At 47.2% G+C, this 18,172-nt stretch overlaps 1 protein-coding gene across 9 annotated transcripts in view; it reads left to right on the forward strand.

Moving 5' to 3' along the window:
- Positions 1-18,172, forward strand: part of TNIK (TRAF2 and NCK interacting kinase) — a 161,268-nt gene that overhangs the window by 41,981 nt on the left and 101,115 nt on the right. Inside the window, exon 1 of one of the 9 annotated variants that reach the window (XM_075761564.1) lies at positions 5,475-5,818. The exons of 6 other annotated variants lie outside the window; for them this stretch is intronic. In XM_075761564.1, the coding sequence (XP_075617679.1) occupies positions 5,816-5,818 (3 nt within the window). In that variant the 5' untranslated portion in view covers positions 5,475-5,815. Of the gene's footprint in view, positions 1-5,474; positions 5,819-8,660; positions 8,682-18,172 lie in introns of those variants that run through there. 2 more of the 9 variants (XM_075761559.1, XM_075761561.1) reach the window with 2 other exon arrangements.

The following is an 18,172-nucleotide window of genomic DNA, read 5'->3' on the forward strand; positions in this document are numbered from 1 at the left end:
TGAGAAGAAGTGAGCTAATTACATAATTTAATACAAGATAGGAGGGTACTGATGTAAGCACGCCGGCAGTGGTGGAGGAGCTGGGGCTGCAGAACGTGACTTACGTTGCATGGGAGAGATTAATTACGTCGACTCCCAGGAGACAGGTCTGCTAGAAAGGTGGTTGTGTTGGATGCGCTGTTTGTATCGTTAAAATTAGGCAGTGTACAAGAACTAATAAAAGCAGAATAAAAGATTTCTAGCAGAAGGAATCAATAACTTGAAAGCATTTTAATTCAAAATTAGAAAAATGAGAACAGTTATGGGCAAGGAGAGTGTATTAATAAAGGAAAATGAGTATTTGTTACTGCTGGTGTGAAATGAGATAATTTAAGAGAAATGCTCTAAGTGCCTTTTGTCACAGTTAATGCCTTTTGTTAGATTTCCAAGCAAAATGGAGCCTGCGACTTTCAATTTCAGGCTTCTCAGATGATCAAAATACCGTTGGGCAGTCTGATCATCTCATACTTTACTGGAATGAGGTCATCAATAACTTTTGCCTGGGTGTGATTTACACAGTTGTCAGTGTCTGAATTGCCATAATATGTCTCTGCCTGGGAAAAAGGCTGCCTTTGGAGGAAAAGAAAAAAAAAAAAAAACCAAACCCAAAGCAGGTGCTCTCTGGGTAGCTGGTTCACTGCTTGTAATGGATACAGAAAAGTGATTACTTGTGATCCATTCAAATAGAAAGGCTCAGCCTCTAAAGCTGGAGGCATGGAAGCTGTTACAAGGTCAAGCAGTGTCCTTTAAGGAGAAATAGGTGGCAAATGCTGTCAGCTGCAGATAACACATCTGCAATATCATGAAAAGTACATCTGAAATTAAGATTAAAGGTGCTTGGCACTCATACGGAGAAGGGGAAAAAGAGAAGATAGAGGCAAAATCAGAAGAAAAGAGGATTAATGTTTGGTGGGTGACAAGCGATATAGCTCTGGCCGGGGAGAGATTTAAGCAGCAAAGTGCTCAGTAACCTGGGGAATTATCAGAGGTTTCTGCAGCTACTTCCGACGGATGGTCTTCAACAGCGCAAAATTCTTTGTGTTTGAACCTTCCTCTCACCCCGTGCCTGCGTGTGTACGTGCACATGCAAAATCTCTTCTGCAGCCCCATATGACAGGCTGGGAATCTGAAAACCAGAGGCCCTGGTCATCCACACTTGCAGAAGGCTGCTCTAATTTTAGATGCCCTAGTTTACATTGAGGCAAAAAGGGACCTGACCTTCAGCTACGCTAGTAGACCTCTTTCTTTTGCTGCATACGCTGTGGGTCAGGGCACTGAATGCTTCTGGAAATGAAGTCCTCATGTCTTCGCAGATGTTTTCAAGTTTCTGCTTTGGTAATTGGGGCTAGGAAGCTTTGCTGACGGTCGTGCAAGAGAAACTGGATCTCTTGACTGATGGAGATGAGCCAAAACTGGCATTTCTTACTATGTTGAAGAGGGTGATACTACCAGTTTTGTCAGTCCCACCACACTGAGAAATGCCAGGTTGTGAAAATGCATTTTGGTTAGAACCTCTCCGAGAAGGAAGAGGACTCCACCCTTTCTAAGCATGACAGTGGCTTCACAGGTGGGAACCTTGGATTCATGTTCCCAACTTAGGGTGAGCCCAAAGGAAAATACCTCCCCTGAAGCAGAGCAAACAAGGTACAAGGGGTCTAACGTGCTTTTCCTCCACCTTGGGAGAAAACTCCATAGCCAGACAAAATCTATGGGTTTTTCATTCGAATCAGGCCCTTCGATGCAAATCTCAGTCTTGCAAAAACTTCGAAAAGCTAGAGGTTTATTCCATAGTGGAAGAAAAATGTGTTTGCAAATCTCAAGCATTTTGGGAACTGGTGGTGGTGTCCTGGGGTCAGCGGTCCCCAGGACCACAGGTCTGCTTGCTTCCTCTGTGGCAAGATGCTTGCTGACACCCAGTTCATCAAGTCTGTAAATACTCGGGCGTCTGTGAGACCGTACTGGTGTCTGGTCCATAGCTGACCTTTCATTTTGCTAGCAGAAAACGAAGATTAACCTTGAGATCAGCAGACTACACTGAAGATTGTACACCCATGCTATAGGGTGAAAATAGAGAAACTGGAAAGAGGGAATATCGTATCTTTTAAAGATCATCTGTCTGCTATTAATGTACCAGTGACCAGGCCTGATCCTTGTGGAAGCTTTACGTGCACGACAAAATTGTGTATGAACTGTAACAACCTCTCAGGTATGTGTCCGTCTCGTACATACGTGGACCTTGCCTTCTCCATCTTCTCATCCGCCCAAACTAGTCTTATCAAAGGAGCATAGTGTTTAGTCTCAGAATAAGCTGTTTAATCAGAAGAATAAGCTACTATGGTTTTTGGTAGTCTGGTACAAAATTCTTTCTGCATTTCTTGGCACTTAGTTATTAATGAGGCATTTGTTCTGTTTGCTTAAAAACCTCCCAGCAGCTAGCACATATGCGCTATGCAAATTATTTGTGGTCTGGTTAAATACTGTTTTTCTAGGAAAGGGAATAACTGAAATTAGTAGAGGAAAAATAAGTAACATTAACCCTCTGTAGGTTGTTCCCTCATTAATTATTTTGGTTATTTGGCTCTTGCAGTGGAACTGAGCATGCCGCTGTCATTAACAGCGATTCGGGACGTCGGCTTGAATAGTCACGTACCCCTCAGTGCTTGCTTTGGGTGGCAGCGGTCCAGAAAACTGCCAGTATCCTAATTAACACACTTTTTCAATGGACAATATTAATATTCATACTATTATACTGTAAAATGAGTAATTTGAATAGACAGAATGTCTTGCACTCTCCTGATCTCTTGTGGATTAACCTACAAAAGGCCATTGGCACTCATTCTTTCAGGCCTTAATGGGTACAAAGGCTTCTAATAAAACTGCGTGGAGGAGAGGTACCTAAAAATGTGTAGCAAATATAACGCGTCTGATAGGGATGTTAATATTTTTTGTTAGAGCAGCGAAGGAAAACGTGAAGGAAAATGTTTGTAATAGATGAGCATCTCTGAATGATGGAGGAGTAAGGCAGCTCTCGGGGGGGTGACCAGTCCCACAACATCCATCTAAATGATGTCAGCACAGCAACAGTGATGCAGAAGTCTCCCAGCTGAGCCGGTGCTTAGAGGAAAATAGTACTGAAAGGGAGAAAGCAAATATATGTTTGACTTGAAAACAAAGGACTTGGAAGGGCGGTCATGTTTTATTGATGCCCACCATTAGGGGCTACCACAAGATAGACTACATATTGTAGTGAAAGGAATGGAAGTGCGGAAAATACTGTGAAAAACGAGATTCACTCAGAGGAAAAAGCAGAGGTTGAACTGAAGCAGAAAACACTGTATTTAGCAAATAGGTTAAGAGGCATGAGAGTTGGAGGGTATGTTCGGGTATGCACCGACTCATTTACTGAAGTATCCAAATTACTCCATTCACCTGAGAGATGTGCCCCGTATATGCACAAACCATCCTATAGCAGATACCTGCCGCCTCTCCCAAGGTCCGACTGACCTTGAGTTCTCAAGAAAGAAGCAACTGGCTTTGGGGTCAGTATTGGGGGGGGATCCACTGCTGAAAAAAAGTCGAGTCTCGGCACATCTTTGGTTCAATGTTTGGTATGGAGCTGGCTGTTAGCTGAAGGGAGTGAGCTTTCCAGTGGCTCCGTCCTCTAAAGAGCCTTTGGTGGTGCAAATAGTGCAAAGGAAGGGGGCCCTTTCGGTAGCTGCAGACCTGGCTGTGGTCCCTGCAGGACTTGAGATCCTACAGAGATGTTGGTCTGTCTTCAGCAGCAGAGGAGAAAGCTTGCTTGAGCGCAGAATTGGTGCTGACAAATTTATTTTTTTTTGACGGGCTTTGCATAGGAACGAGATCACTTTTAACAGAATCGGGGGATACTTTGAAGAATTGATAAAAGGGAGCCGAGTGAGAGTGCAGCTGTGGACACAGATTATCTGGAGCCAGGATGGTTTCTGGTGGCGTCACACACAATCTGTGCATTCGCAGGGCCTGGCACCGGCTGTGGTCTCTTATGGAGGATGCAAACATGTCTTAGATCTCAACAAGCAGAAGGCATCTGTGAACAACAGCATTTTTCTAAAGAGGAAGATAACTACGTAGTGCTATGGGCTTTACTGTTTAAAACTGATTTAGTTCACTTCGTACGCAAGTAGCTTTGACTTCTGGATGAAAGCTTAACCATGGAAACTGTAGCTGCCAGTCAGAGCAGCAAACCTCTTTCTGCAGAGCCTGGCCTGACTCTGCTCTCCTGACGGCATCTTTGTGTGGCCTGTATAGGCTGTTGGAATGGGACAAACCTCGTTTTCCGAAGGTAACTCACCAACCACTCTGCCAGCAGCCAAGACAGGAAGACAAGACTGAATCACCCAGTTGACTTTAGATGCTGCCTGTCAGCCGGTGGTAAGACCTACAGCATTTGTGTGTGTCTGCCTAGGCTGTGTCCATCAGATGTTCAAAGATGGATGGCACCTGCTCTTTTCCAATACCTTCACATACCTCTTTTTGTGGTGCGTTCACAACAAACACTTACCTTCGGTACCGTCCATGAGCTCTTGCCATAAGCTGGGACATGGTGGGCCCTATGCAAATACTGAACGTGGATGATGTACACGCCTTTGCCCTTTCAAACCTCGGCACGTTTGTGCATCCAACTCCAATATTGATGGCCGTGTTAGCTGTCACTTAGTCCACTGTATTCCAGCTGGAGCACGTCCCTAGCCTGCATCTTCATCAAATGTCATCCTGAGAAACAATCTCATAGCACAAAGGTTTGCGCTGAGCTATGGTATCTGGAGAGCAATGCTGTGAACCTGTTCCCATCAACTTCTGGGGTAGGCACATTCCCATGGTTTCACCAGGAGTGCCCTGGGGGCGGAGGGGGGGCACTTAGTCTTCCTGGCTCTGTGAACTCTGTTTAAGATTTTTTAAAAAAATATAAATCTATAATAATTAAAGTGAAGGGAGAAGAAAAAGAATGTCTTCAGCCTGTGCCAGAGGTTGCTTGAGTCCCTGCACAAAGGAACCCACCGGTGAGATTGGAGACATCCCGTTAGCTGGGAGCAAATGGAAAAATTAAGAGGCTTTTAGAGCCTGAGTCAGTGTCGTGAATCAAACACTGAAAACGTGCTTTGTTATTGCAGCTTTAGGAGAACTAGCAAATCTCCTTCAAGGAGTTTCTGTGATTGAATGAGTGGAAAATAAAAGTCTACCTCCCACATGCTTCTCCCCTGTGTCGGTGGGGGCTGGCTGGGGCTGGGGCTGGCAGGATCCCCATCAGCCCTGACTTTCGCTCTCCGCAGCTCCCTCCCTTGAGCAGAAGAATATTTTGGCTAGCAACGAAACAGCCAGTGAGTCAAAAAAGGAGGAGGGGAAAAAACCAAAGAAAGGAGAGAGGAACAATAATGAAAGTAATGCTGAAGCCAGTTAGAAGGGGAGGGAAGCGGGCAGCGAGTGGTGCAGAGCTGTGAGTCACCGGCAGCTCCGCTCCCGACGCGTGCCGAGCCAAGCGAACGCAATACTGCAGCATCTCCACTGATGGGCTTGGCAGCTTCCCGGCAGCCGGGGAGGCAGCGAGGCCGATGGGCTGTGCCGCCTTCCCCATCCCCTTCATCCCCTTCATCCCTCCTCTGCTCTCGTTTCCAGCCCGGTGTCTCCCGCCTGCTGCGTGGGCACCGCGGGTCTGCCTGTAGGCGATGTCCGGATCAGCCCCTGCTTCCGCACGGAGGTTGTCCTTCGCTCCGGCCGCGGAGAGCGGTGAGATCGAGGAATGGTAATTGCGGCGCTGGAGCGAGATGCCCGGTGCTGGGTGGCACGGATACCCTCCTGCTGGGTTCATGCACATCATACGCTGAGCTGAGCTCCCTCGCTGCTTCTTCCATCTGCCCGTGTCTTTGCTGCCAGAGTTCATAGAAATACCAAAATCTATTTTCCTGCCGACGCTTGCTGTCCTTATGCATCCTCTTTTTATGAAGCGCTTTCATTTTAATTGATTATTTTTTGGAACTTTTGGAAAAAGTCCCAAAGAAGGCCTTAAAATAGAGAAATCACGTAAATATTTTTGAGGAAGGCTGGGAAAGTATTCTGCAGCCTGCTCCGTGACCTTTTCATGTCTCCTAGGAGGCCAATAGCAACATATTTTTGAATAATCCCCAAATTGCATTCAAAATATGAAAAATACTCATTTGTATAGCTGCGTATTTTCCTTCAAGGTGACGGAAGTAAGTTAATTAAGTCTTAAATGTACTGACTGTTGGCAAGCCAGGGCTGATGCCAGGAGGGTATTTGTGTCCATCAGAACACCAAGGCACAGGGCGTGATTTTTTATTTTCATTTAATCTCCCTTATGAGAAGGCTAGAGTTAGCCAGGCCAGGCTTGAAGGTCAGTCTCAGCTCTGCCTAAAAGCTCGCATGGCACTTTATTCAGTTGAGCTTTAGAGGGTTTATTGCTTCATTCTCTAGGCTCAACCCAGAAATTACTTTCCCTGTTTTTTGCAGGAAGGATATTTTCTCCCAGATCCTTTGCTTTGGTGATGGGGGAAGGAAACTTTTCTGACCCCAAATATTCAAATGATGGTTTCCTGGTAGAAAAATATAACTTTTTTTTTTTTTCCCCTCCTTGTCTCAGAGCATGTATATAATGCAATACCTGTCTGGGAAACGTGCTCTGTTTTTGAGCTTTGGTTCCCATTCTGGGGTTTTACTTTGTTTGTAATATGTCTGTGCAGCAGGAGCTACTGCTGTTCCAGCTAGCTCTCCTCACTCGACGTGAAGACAGTTAACGAGAGGTCTTCCAAGGCTTCCCTTCCTCAACCAAATGCCTTTTCCTGCCTCTGCGCCCCGGCCCGGGGTTAAGCATCTCTGCTCCTCGAGGAACGTGGGAGCGCCCTTTGCGGAGCAGCTAATTGGCAGCGGCTGCGGAGGTGACGGTGCCCTTCGTCTGTCAGCCGGAGCGAAGCTGTTAGCCAGCGGCATGAGAGCACAGAGATGAGCCGTTTATTTTCTAATTACTATTATTTTGGCAGATTCTTCTGAAGGGCCTGTAACTGATCTCTGCTGCAGTGCCTTTGGCGAGCGGTGGCTCGCTCCAGCTTTGGCTGCAGAGCTGCGTTGTCCCAGTACGGCGTTCACAGCCTTTGTCAAAATACTAATTTTGTGTAATGCTGTTGGAGGTACTTGAAGCTGGGACTGAGCAGCCAGTGAAAACCGCAGTGGAGGGGTCCATGTGTTCATCCATCCTTCCCTGCGCTGCGGGATCCCCGGCTGCCCCGGGCGGCACAGGGAATAAGGATGCTGCTCAGGAATAGCTACCCTGATGTCAGAGTTGGCCTGTGAAAAACGTCAAAATGTATTATTTTGAACAGGATGAGGTATATGCTTGCAAAGCAAACAACTTTTGTTGGTTAACTTGAGCTCCCCACAGGTTTACAAATTTTGGGCTGTGTAGAGGTGAGGCACCCGGCTTGCTTGGTGTTGCAGTAAGGAAAGGAGATCACCTCGGTGGTTGTTTAATGATGAGTGGCTCAATCGCATCCATATTAGTTCCCAGTACGGTTATTGACATGCTCAGCCCAGGCGTACGAACAGCCCTTTTGAAATCAAATGGGGCTGCTTGGGGGTCTAAGGGTGAAGACTGGGGAAGTGTTTTGTGCCTACGAGCCTGATGCAGTTAACTGTGCTCACCTTTATTTCACTGGCCCCCACATGGTCAGGGTATAAAATTTTATTATGTTTTTCTCCTGTGAGACTGCATGGGAACATAAGGCAGGGACGGGCAGGTATAGATGTACCGCAGAGAAGGCAGCCTCCTCCTTCAGCACAGGCGGTGGCCGAGGAGACCCTGCAACGTAGAGGGGAGACGATGCTCAAGTCAAAATGGGAAATTATTTTCTGTAGCATTTTATCTAAGATCCGGTCCACACTAGTTGAGTGTGGTGAAGAACTAAGAGCCAGCAAATTATTTCAAATTCCTTTTTTTCTCTGGAGACAAGAAAAAAAAAAAAGAAAAGTCATTTTTAAGCTGTCAGGGCTGTATCGATTATCAAAGAGTGAGAGGGCAGGAGGGAGCACTGTGTGGGAACCCCAAGGGGTTTGCTGCTGCCGGGGTGGTGTTACAGGGGTCCCGGCCCCGCGCCCCGGGGTTGTGTCCTGGCCTGTCAGAGCAGATGGGCAGTGACATCGTCGTTCCTTCGTCGGGCAGGCAGGGATCCGCAGCGGCTGGGCACCTGCGAGGCGGCAACTGAGTCACGGCTGCAGCGAGGGGATGCTTGGGGAGCGGGGACCCTCGCCCTGGTCCCCCTGGAGCATCCGGGCCCACCCCGCAGGGTTTCAGGTGGGACCCAGCGGGTGTTTGAGGATGGCGGGGGGGGGGGGTATTACCCCCAGCAATTAAAACTTTCTTCGTTCCCATCTTCTTTTGGTTCTGAAGCAGCATTTGTGTTCGTACCCTTTTTTTTCCCTGGCTGCTGTGAGATTTGTGCCGACGGGACCTTTTTGGCAAATGCCTCTGACAGAAATGTGTTTTCTTATCCCTTGAAGCTGAAAGCCATAAAGAAAAGAATGACTTTAATGAACAGACCTTGCCGAATCACCACCTTGAAGCTCTAGCTGCTCGTGTGAATCAAAACCTGCCAAAAGTAGGTCATATAGTAAAAATGAATTAGGTTTACTTCACATTTTATTGACTCTGCCAGTTTTTCATTCATAGAGGCTTATAGTTAGGAATGTATCTTGTCTTTTTAATGCTAGGCTGAGGTAGAAGGGGAAAATGCTGCTCTTTATTCCCTGCTTTTTAGCTTGCTTGTTTGGGGTGGTCAAATATATGATGGATGTGCTTTCACTTTTCCCTGTTGTTTATTCTTTTATTCTCCTGCACTGAAGAACTGCTTCAGCGATGGTCAAACTGCCATGGCACGTTCACAAGTAGGAATTCAACCCAAAGGTCCCAAAAGTTTGTGTAACACCTAAATTCCTCTTAAAACTTCCGTGAGGGGTTGACATGGTGGTGCGGTGCCTCTCTGCAGGCAGATGGATTACGCTGCATCTCCTCCTTAGTGCTCTGCTGAACCAGGGAAACACGCTTGGACCATGGATGTTTGGGGTCTCCAACCCTATTTATCCTTCTGTAACGTTGAGAAGATCCTGGGTGGCTGCACCGAGGTGGGCCATGGGGGACATTCGCAGCTCTAGAGGGTGCCGAGTTTTTTCAAAACGAAGATTTTCTTGTTGCTCCTCTTTTATATGATTGACTTCAATGATCTGGGAAGAAGCGTAAATGAAAATAATCACAGATGCTTGTTTTATAGAGCTGCAGGTTGGGCTCTGCTGCATGCAAGGGAGGAAGAGGGACCCAGCTCTGCAGCCACGTTTGTGAATGTTTTATCTCCAGTGGAGCAACCTGGTGCAATCCCAGGAGTTAACCTGGAGTTGTTAATTCGTACTTGGGTTGCATTTATTACGCTATCGCTAATTGAGCCCCTGGTTGTTTGTTTTGGTGGTGCGGGGCTGCAGCAGCAGCGTGCCACTTCCCAGAAACCTCTGTGGACGGGGCAGGGCTGGAGTCGATGGTTTCGGGCACTGAATAGCCGAGTATTTGGGAATGTTAGGAGCCACTCTGTTCATTTTGCTAAAATGTGGGACTTTTAAGACCAGTCTGGCAGGGTTTTGGATTGAATGCTGTCACTGTCCCCGTACTGGCTGGGTGCGGGCTTGGTGTGGGAGGTGTGCGCCCGGTGGGTTTCGGATAAGGTCTGTGCCTTCTGTTTTGTAGTCGTGTGATCAGATGAGTTATTTTTTGTAACGTGAAACGTAAGTTGGTGTGGCTGGCTTACAGCAGAGCAAGGCCAGTGGGTAATGCGGGTGGGCTAACCACGTACAAGTGTACGGACTGTGGGACCCGCAAGTGAGTCACCGTAGCTGAGACACCATTTGGATGAATTCAGGACTCTACAAGGCCAGTTGGCAGGACACGTACATAAAATAGCAAATAAGATACATAAAATGGCAAATAAATCCTGGAAACTTCCAGATCTGATGTTTCTAAATGATCCAGCACCAACTCCTGGATTTCCAAATCTGGGGAGTTTGAACCATGTTCCCACAGCAGTGCACAGAGAAGGGAGGGACGGCAGTCAGGCTGGAAAAGGGGCATGCAGGAGACAGGACTTTCAGCATCCGAGCACCGGAGCCATGACTATTGAGCTTTGTTAGCATACTACAGGTTAGATACGTGGACTCAGGATGAACTGGTTGGATTCCTCCCTAGACAGTCCAGCTGGCCCAGTCCCTGTCCTTATTGCCGCGGGGCTGTTGCTCCTCGGATGTGACTCGGTGGGAGCATTTACGGACCAAGGCAGGAGGTCTGGTGAGACTCTTCAGAGGAAGGTACTTAAACTGGGGTGTCTTTGGGATGTGCTGAGAGGAGGGGGGAGTGAAAACCACAGCACAGTAACTAATTCTTCAAGAAACTTGGCCAGCATTCAAGATGACATGCAATACATCTTGGAGAACATGAGGGATGGGTTTGAACATCCAAGGCTGGTGATGAACAAGGGGCAGAAAGGAGAACAGCTCTGCGCTTGATACCTGTTGCCGGCAGGGCTTGGGTCTGGTTATGCTGATCATTTCTATCCTTTTTTAGAATTTAATTTAATTTCCACATTTTAAGGATGATGATGGAGGGCTTTAATGACGTGGAGGATGTTGTAGCCCTGAGATACTGCAGTGGAGATGAGGTGAGGTTGGTCTCAGCCTCCAGTGCTAGCGTGGTGGCAGAGTGCCAACTGCGCTTTTTAACTTTTTCGTGCCCTATTTAGGATTCAGGAATGTAAACAAGGGGGTGCAGCTCCATAAGTTTTTTTGACCGTTTGGTTACAGCTTGCAGCAGCTTCTTTTGACGTTACTTACTGCATACGGGGAGGATGTTTTTTGGGTGGGAAACAAATAAAAGGGAACCGTGGGCCAGAAGCGAGGGAAGTTGTGCTGGGTAGTGTCTGTTTGCCAGCCTGTGGCCGGGGAGCTCGCTGCGTGAAACGTGAAGGTGTGAGAGCTCACCTACGTGCCTGTCCCCCCGGGCTGGGCAGCAGGACGGCATCCCCTGGGTTAACGCAGAGAGGGGACGGTCTTCTGCCCCTGATCTTGTCCCCGGCAGGACTCCCTCTTCGTGAAATAGTTCTTTGGTTTTGTGAAATCCTGGATTTCGGGGCGTTCAGATCTACCTTATCTTCTGGCAGATGATGGACTCCACCCGTTAATTTCTGCGGCATGGGCACAACTGCAGGTTGGGCACCTTATTGAGATCAAACTTTTAATTATGGTGTAAAGCCTTTAAGCATCAGCGGTTCCACTGCTCCTCCATCACCTGCTGGTGATTAATTGCTCTCCCTTAAAAATGATGTGCTTTGTTTCCTATTAGACTTTGTCCATTTTCAGTTTGCAGTTGTTGGATCTTGCAGTCTCTGCCATGTCCTGCCTCTGTCTGGTATTGTGATTCTCCTGAGGTTTCTGCTGGAGTTAGACATTCTGGTCTCAGCTTTAGCAAGAAGCTGGGAGGAAGAGGATGGAGAGAAGGCAGAAACGTTGCAGCGGTGGGATCCCATGGCTTTGTGCATGCAGTATTCTTAATTTAGAAGATGTTTTGTAGGGGAGACACATAATACTACAGCACTGAGATTTTATCCTGCATTTAGGATTTCTGTCGTAGCTAATGGCAAAACTATGAATGAGGGCAGCTTCTCTAGTGATTGATGATTTTTTTTCCCTGCTTTCCTATCTCTTCTGCCTGCTGTGGATGGTACATACTTTAAGGGGGTGAAAAATCCCTACTGATAAATGAGGATTTGTTTTGCAATCTTCTCTCTGCAATTCTAGCTAACTGCTTTGATCTCAGCTGAAGACCTTTATCCAATGACAGAATATAAATCTTCTCTACCTGTGGTTTCATAGTTTAAAGAAATGAAGCCAGAAACTGGGTAGGAAGAGAGAGTCCCCATTGGTACCCCTGTACCAGGCTGCCTGGGAAGGGCACAGCAGAGAGTACAAGTGGCCTCTGTCCTTTTAATTACTGCTGGAGAATCCACACGTTACCTAAAACCACAGCTTGAAAAAACTGAACTATTTAATCTGCCATAATACAATGTGACATACAGAAGAAGGCCCGTAAGTAAACCACTATTCTACTCCAGAAAAGACCTTCATTGACTATTATGTGAATAATAAATCTTTCATTTTGTCTAAGAAACAGTAATTACAGAATCTTCAGCTGCGACGGGTATCTCCTGCTCACAGTAAATGTCTGTCCTTCAGCACATCATCAGCATCTTGGTGATGGATGCTGGTGTGGACTACACTGTAGAGATAATATAAAATACTGTCTGTAGTACGTACTGACAGCCCCCCCCCCTTTTTTTTTTTTAAAGCCTTGTGAGTACAGATTGGGATGGTGCTCTGTGTATCCAGGAACGCATCTTGTTTGTCACACTTTCTTTTTTTAACAGTTCCAAGATATTTTTGCTGTCTGGCTCTTGGTTACTAGCAAGGAGCTCCAAGGAGATAAGCTCCACTCTTCGGTAGGCAGGAAGCTGCCTCAGCAGTTGCAGCAGAGAGGGATGACCTCTTTCGCTGCTTCACCAGCAAAATCGAAGCGGAAAACCAAGTGGATCAATGGGAACTGTAATCCAGTTTTGCAGCGTGGAACTGGGTCACGGGGAGGTGCGGGCAGGCGGGACAGAGGCTTCGCTGCTGCCTGCTACTGGGATCCTGCCTGTGGGTTCGGCTCCAGCATCAGCTCAAGGTCATGTTCAACTGTCCTTCCCTTTGAGCCCTGATAGGCCCTGACTGTCCTACAACAGTATGTGCAGCAGATGAGGACATCAAAAAGGAATTGTCTTCATTATATGTCTTCATTAGGGCTAACGTGAATGTCGCTGGAAGGCAAACATGAAGTCTCTCTGGCAGAGGACCTACAGCTGGAGGCTTCAGCTCTGCTGCCGAAGCCATCCGTAGGGATGATGGCTCTGCCACATGTTGGCGTGTATTTGGTTGCTGGTTACGAGAGATCTTGACTCTAGATATCATGGACCTAGCAGGACAACTGAGAAGCAGCCAAGTGTCAGGGAATCATCCCGGTGTGACTGTCTCTCTGTAGTCGCAGCCGAGAGCTGAACTTTTGCACGTGCTGTAGAGGCTTCTGCTACTGGGTGTCTGCAACTTTAACACACAACGTTGGATGGATTTATTGGTTTTTAGTCACTCATGCAGGCTGTGTCCAGGCAGCAAGCTGTGCTGGGCATGGGGGAAGATCCCCTCCCTCTCTCCTTGGGACACAGGACTTGTCCCGTGGCACTGCGTGACACTTCCAGAAGTTGTCTTCAGGGTTAGTTCCTGATAGAGACCGTTGTGATGAGCTGGTCTTGAGCAGAAATGGAAAAATAATTGTGACGAGGTCAGGATGAAAAAAAGAAACGTTGCCCAAACCTTGCAAAGTGCAGTTTTAAAAATACACTCCTTCGCCACCGGGCTTCAGCCCCACTTCCAAACCATCCACATATGCTGGGGGGTCTCTGGCTGTACAACTGGATTTCTCTTTGTGGAAGGAAACAAAAAAAGAAAAGAAAAGAGTATTTCTGGGCTCAGAATGCTTCTAATCTTTAACTCCTGAATGTACACGCCTTTGAGATGAACATAAAACCAGAAAGGATTTATAGAGAACTTCATCTTTCAAATACTCTACTTGGGAAGAGCTGTGCAGCAGTGAATCCCTCTTGGGTGCTCAGCTGGGTACCCTGAAGAACAGGGGCCTCTGTGGTGGGGGTGTTTTGGCTTGTCTGAGCCCCAGATTTAACACAGAGAAAGATAAAAGGATAAAGGGATGGAGCTAGATGGACTCTGCATCTATTTTTTAATTCTCAAACTGATTCTTAGAAAATATTTCTTGAAAATAATTGAAACCTTATTTAGATGGCTGCAGATCTGAATTTACTGACAATTCTGAGATTCATTTTTTTTATTTTATGGCTTAACGTTTTATAATCCTGCAGGAGTTTGGTGGCAGTGCAGAGGCTTGGCCTCTGTTTTGGAGAAGGCTCAGGTAGATCTGATTTTCTTGTAGTGTCATTAGTTACAAAACCTCTTTGATTCGGAGCAAATCGAGGTCAAGGTATCAGGTTTTTGCCTGCTTTAGCTGTCATGTCGTAGCACAGACTTTTTCTGTGCAGGGTTCATGTGCTTGAGACTTGAAACCGTCTCGATAAACATTGGGAGATGTGTGAGCCTCCATCAGTGCTGCTGGGGGCTTTGGCAGAGTCTTATCTGTGGTTCTGTAATGTTTGAAACGATTGCAATATCGGGCAAGCAGACACTGTGCTTTGACCCTGGGATTTTCTCTCTTCTGTTGCCTCTCTTCCAGGCTGCTCTGAAAAAACCTGTGCAGCAGGCACGTGAGGAACACGATACTGGTTTGGCGAGAGCATCAAAATAGGCAAATAGCCAACTTTTGTCTTTAACAGTACCTGCATTTCTTGCTTCCTTCTCCTCTTGTATAGTTTCTCTGTTTTTTCTTTTTTCCTTTTCTTTATTTATTTTTCTCTTCCCCTAACTGAAATTGCCCTAGTTACAGCTGTCAGATTCGAGCTTTGCAGTGCTCTGATTTGGCAGCCCTATTCCCTTGTAAAACTTACAGGCAAACGATGACATTCAACTTGTAGCATCCTCTGGTTGCTCTAGACTGTCACAACAAGATTAGAGTAATTCATGTGAAAGTAGAAAACCCAACTGTCTTCTAGTAGGAAAGGTAGTACAGAATATGAAGGCAGAGCAGGTTTTGCTGGAGAGCCAGAGCTCCTCTAGTTGCATGTCCGTGTTTAAGCCACGTCAAGCATGATCTGTGTCCTCCAGTATTAGTGGTGGCTTCAGGGTGCTCTGTGTCCATCCTCTGGTTGTTTTCTGGAGGTGGAGTCAACTGGGCACCATTTAATTACTGCTGGTTTAAATCCCAGGTTGAGCCGTATGGTTCCTCGGAAATGAGCGGAAATAACTTGCTGAGATGACTGCCTAAGTAATTCACTCTTGGAGGAGCAGTCTTTGTGTGCTCTCTGAAGCGGTGATGAGGAAGGAAGTAGGACGCTTCTCCTACACAGCAGCACGTTGAAAAACATCTCCACTTCTTTTTCAGAGATAGGAACAAATTTTGCAGGCCATCTTAATGTTCTGCTACCTTGTGTCCAGTGGCTGATGTGGTCCATTTCATATTATCCAGTGTTTTTCTTCCTGTCTGGAACAAAAACTGGCCTTGCCTTTGTGGCTGGTGACAGAGGAGCTCCTGGCATTTCCTGAGATGAATCATCTCTTGCCATGTTGATGCATTTGGGATGACTTTGAGCTCTGTGGTGGTTTGGTAATTAGCTGGGCATCCTTCTGAAAGAGCTTTCAATAGGGACTCCTCGTGACTTTTCTTGCTGTTTAAGTCATTGAACTGCGGTGATGAGAAACTTTGTGGAAAAGGGAGCTTTTGGGTTTTCCTTGCTGCAGGATTAGTCGGATAACACCCAGTGGGCCACAGCTTGAAGAGGGGCAGATGTACGTGGTTAAAGCACAGGAACAAGATTCAAGAGCTGAATGTTCTGCGGTGCCACGTGTTTTCGGTATGATCTGGGCTGTTGACCTTTCTGCTCCTCCCTTGGCTCATCGGTACTGTCAGCCCAACGGGGACATTGCTCACTTTATTACATTTCTTGGGTAATTGATGCCAAAACCACATTTTCTAGTCTGTCCTCCTGTGTCCCCAGGGAGTTGCTGAACAGGCTTGTCAGCCTCACGAAGCTCTAGGTGGGTACATAGGGTCTGGTTCAGAAAGGGGTCGTTGGGCATCCTCAGCGGCTGGAGGGATCCACGGGCATCGGTCCCCGCAGACGTGCATCGGTGCAGAGCAACGTGCCTGCAGCTGAGGAGGAGCTCCACAGCCTTCACGGGGATGTCGACAGCTCTGAGCACTGGCTCTGGGTCCACATTTCAGGAGCATTTGGGGGAGATCATATCTCCCATGGACAAGACTCAGTCGCAGACACACTTTTGTCTATGCAGACAGAAGGGTTGGATCTAGCGAGCGAGTGTCCTTGTTCCTGGGAGGGAGCAGAGGCTGGGCTTGCTCCCGTGAATTTATGGCACGTGTCCCACCGTAGGAGCAGGTTTTCAAACCCGGGCAGCGTGGCAGTTGGTTGTTTGGGAATACGTTTGGTTAGCGGAGTAGTCTTGTGCTCTTCTGTGAGCTGTGTAAAGGAAAGGGTAGGTCTGTGATAAAACACCTTGATCTGGGTACTGGAGTTGCGCTAATTACAGTGTGTAATACTCTATTAAGGACCACATTACTCAGCCTCGCCGCGGCCCCACAGGGAGAGCGCAGGAGAGGATGAGCAGGTAACAGATGACTGCGGTAGGAGCACGGTGAATTCAGCTGGAGGTGATCTGGGAAGCATCCTTTAAAAAATACCGGTGTGGATAGAAAACCTTTGCGCTGGTTTGAAATGAAGCAGAACGAGTCGGGTCAGAGCTGTCCCCATGCCTTCCACAGTTTGTGGCATACGTGTGTCACCAGGCTGGATCCTGCTCCGTTCCTACCTGTCTGTACCACGGGCTTTTTACTGGAAGAAAGCGTCCTTTTTCAGCGCGGCTTTGAAAGATGTTGTTTTTCTGACTGAATACCCAGGACTTAGCTGTGATCTTCACAGAATGACTTTTGTACAGGCGGTTTGATGTCAACTGTGGCTGTGTTGTTATAAAAAAGCTGGGATTTTATGAAGGCTGGAGTTCATGGAAATAATACTAAAATTTTATTTATTTTTAATATGTGAAAACCCATGCCGAAGATGAAAACTCATCTTACAAACTGTTCTTTAAATTATACCCACGTGGTGTTTGCAACATTCTGCTTGACCCTTTTAATTAAAGACTAAACTCTATGAGGCAACTGCTTTGCATCCCTCCCCTCATCCCCCCTTTGCTTCCTTGGCTGTTTGCTTAAAACACATTCCCTCTGTTGGGATGAACGACTGAATTCTGCTGCTCCTTCCTCTCCCAAATGTCCAGGAGCGTGTTATTTTCTGGAGAGAGCATACGCTGTAGTATGGTTTGCTGTAGAAGCAGCAGGACTGCTGGTCCCTTTTCCCCAGAGAGCAGCAAAACCCAGCAGGGACCATGCCCTGACCCACGGGTGGGATCAGCCATGGCCAGATAAGATGTCACCCAAAACACTTTGGCTGTTACATGTCCTGCTCTCCTGCTTTTGTTGCCGTACTGGTCGCTTTTGGGCCGGGGAGAACTGATGGTGACCTCAGAGGGGACCATCACAGCGTTGCAGTGCTCCTGTTGTGCCAAAAGCATCCTCGTCTTTGGTAAGCATCGCTCTTTCTGGGGTTTTTTCCTTCTCATCTGTAAGTGTAGGGTTGTTAGTAGCATTGTACGTCGTGGTGCTTCTCCAAGTGCTGTCAGCATTGCTGTGGCGGGGTCCTTGCTGTCAGCGCTTGGAAGGCAGTCAAAGGCTTTGATGTGTCAGGTCAGCTGAGCTCAGCGTAGCGTTAGGGTTCATTTGTGCCACCTAAATAAACAGCGTTTTACCCAGTCAGCTTTGCTTGTCCTGCCTGCTTTGAGAACAGCTAGGGACGGTGTCTCTGAGAACAAAAAGGCAGCGGTGATGTGAAGAGATGAACGAGTGACTTCTCTGACAGACAAGTGACCATCACAGAAGGACCTGGCGGCGGACCCTGCGCGTTGCTGGTACCCAAAGTGCAAATGACAAAGTGTGCAAGTGACAAAGTCCTGTCTGTGGTGGCTTCTTCTCCTTAATCTCTTAGTACCTGTTGTCGTCTTAATACCTTGGCAATGAACGGCATCAGTCCCAGGATCAAGGTTCAAACAAGAACCTCCTATAAGATTGAGTCCATTTTCTCTTGTGAGTGTTGTGCATATACACTAATTAGCTGTAGGAGTTGGGGAGCAAACAGCTGTAGTGACAAAATCACACTAATGAACCACCATGTTCTCGCACACTGTTACGGAGAGAATCCCAGAGTCTGTTCAGTTGTGCATTTGCAAGAAATAGATGGGCAGAAGGGACCGTAAGTGGGATGGGTGCTCT

Source organism: Balearica regulorum, chromosome 9 (assembly GCF_011004875.1).
Source record: "Balearica regulorum gibbericeps isolate bBalReg1 chromosome 9, bBalReg1.pri, whole genome shotgun sequence".
Classification (NCBI taxonomy): Eukaryota; Metazoa; Chordata; class Aves; order Gruiformes; family Gruidae; genus Balearica; species Balearica regulorum.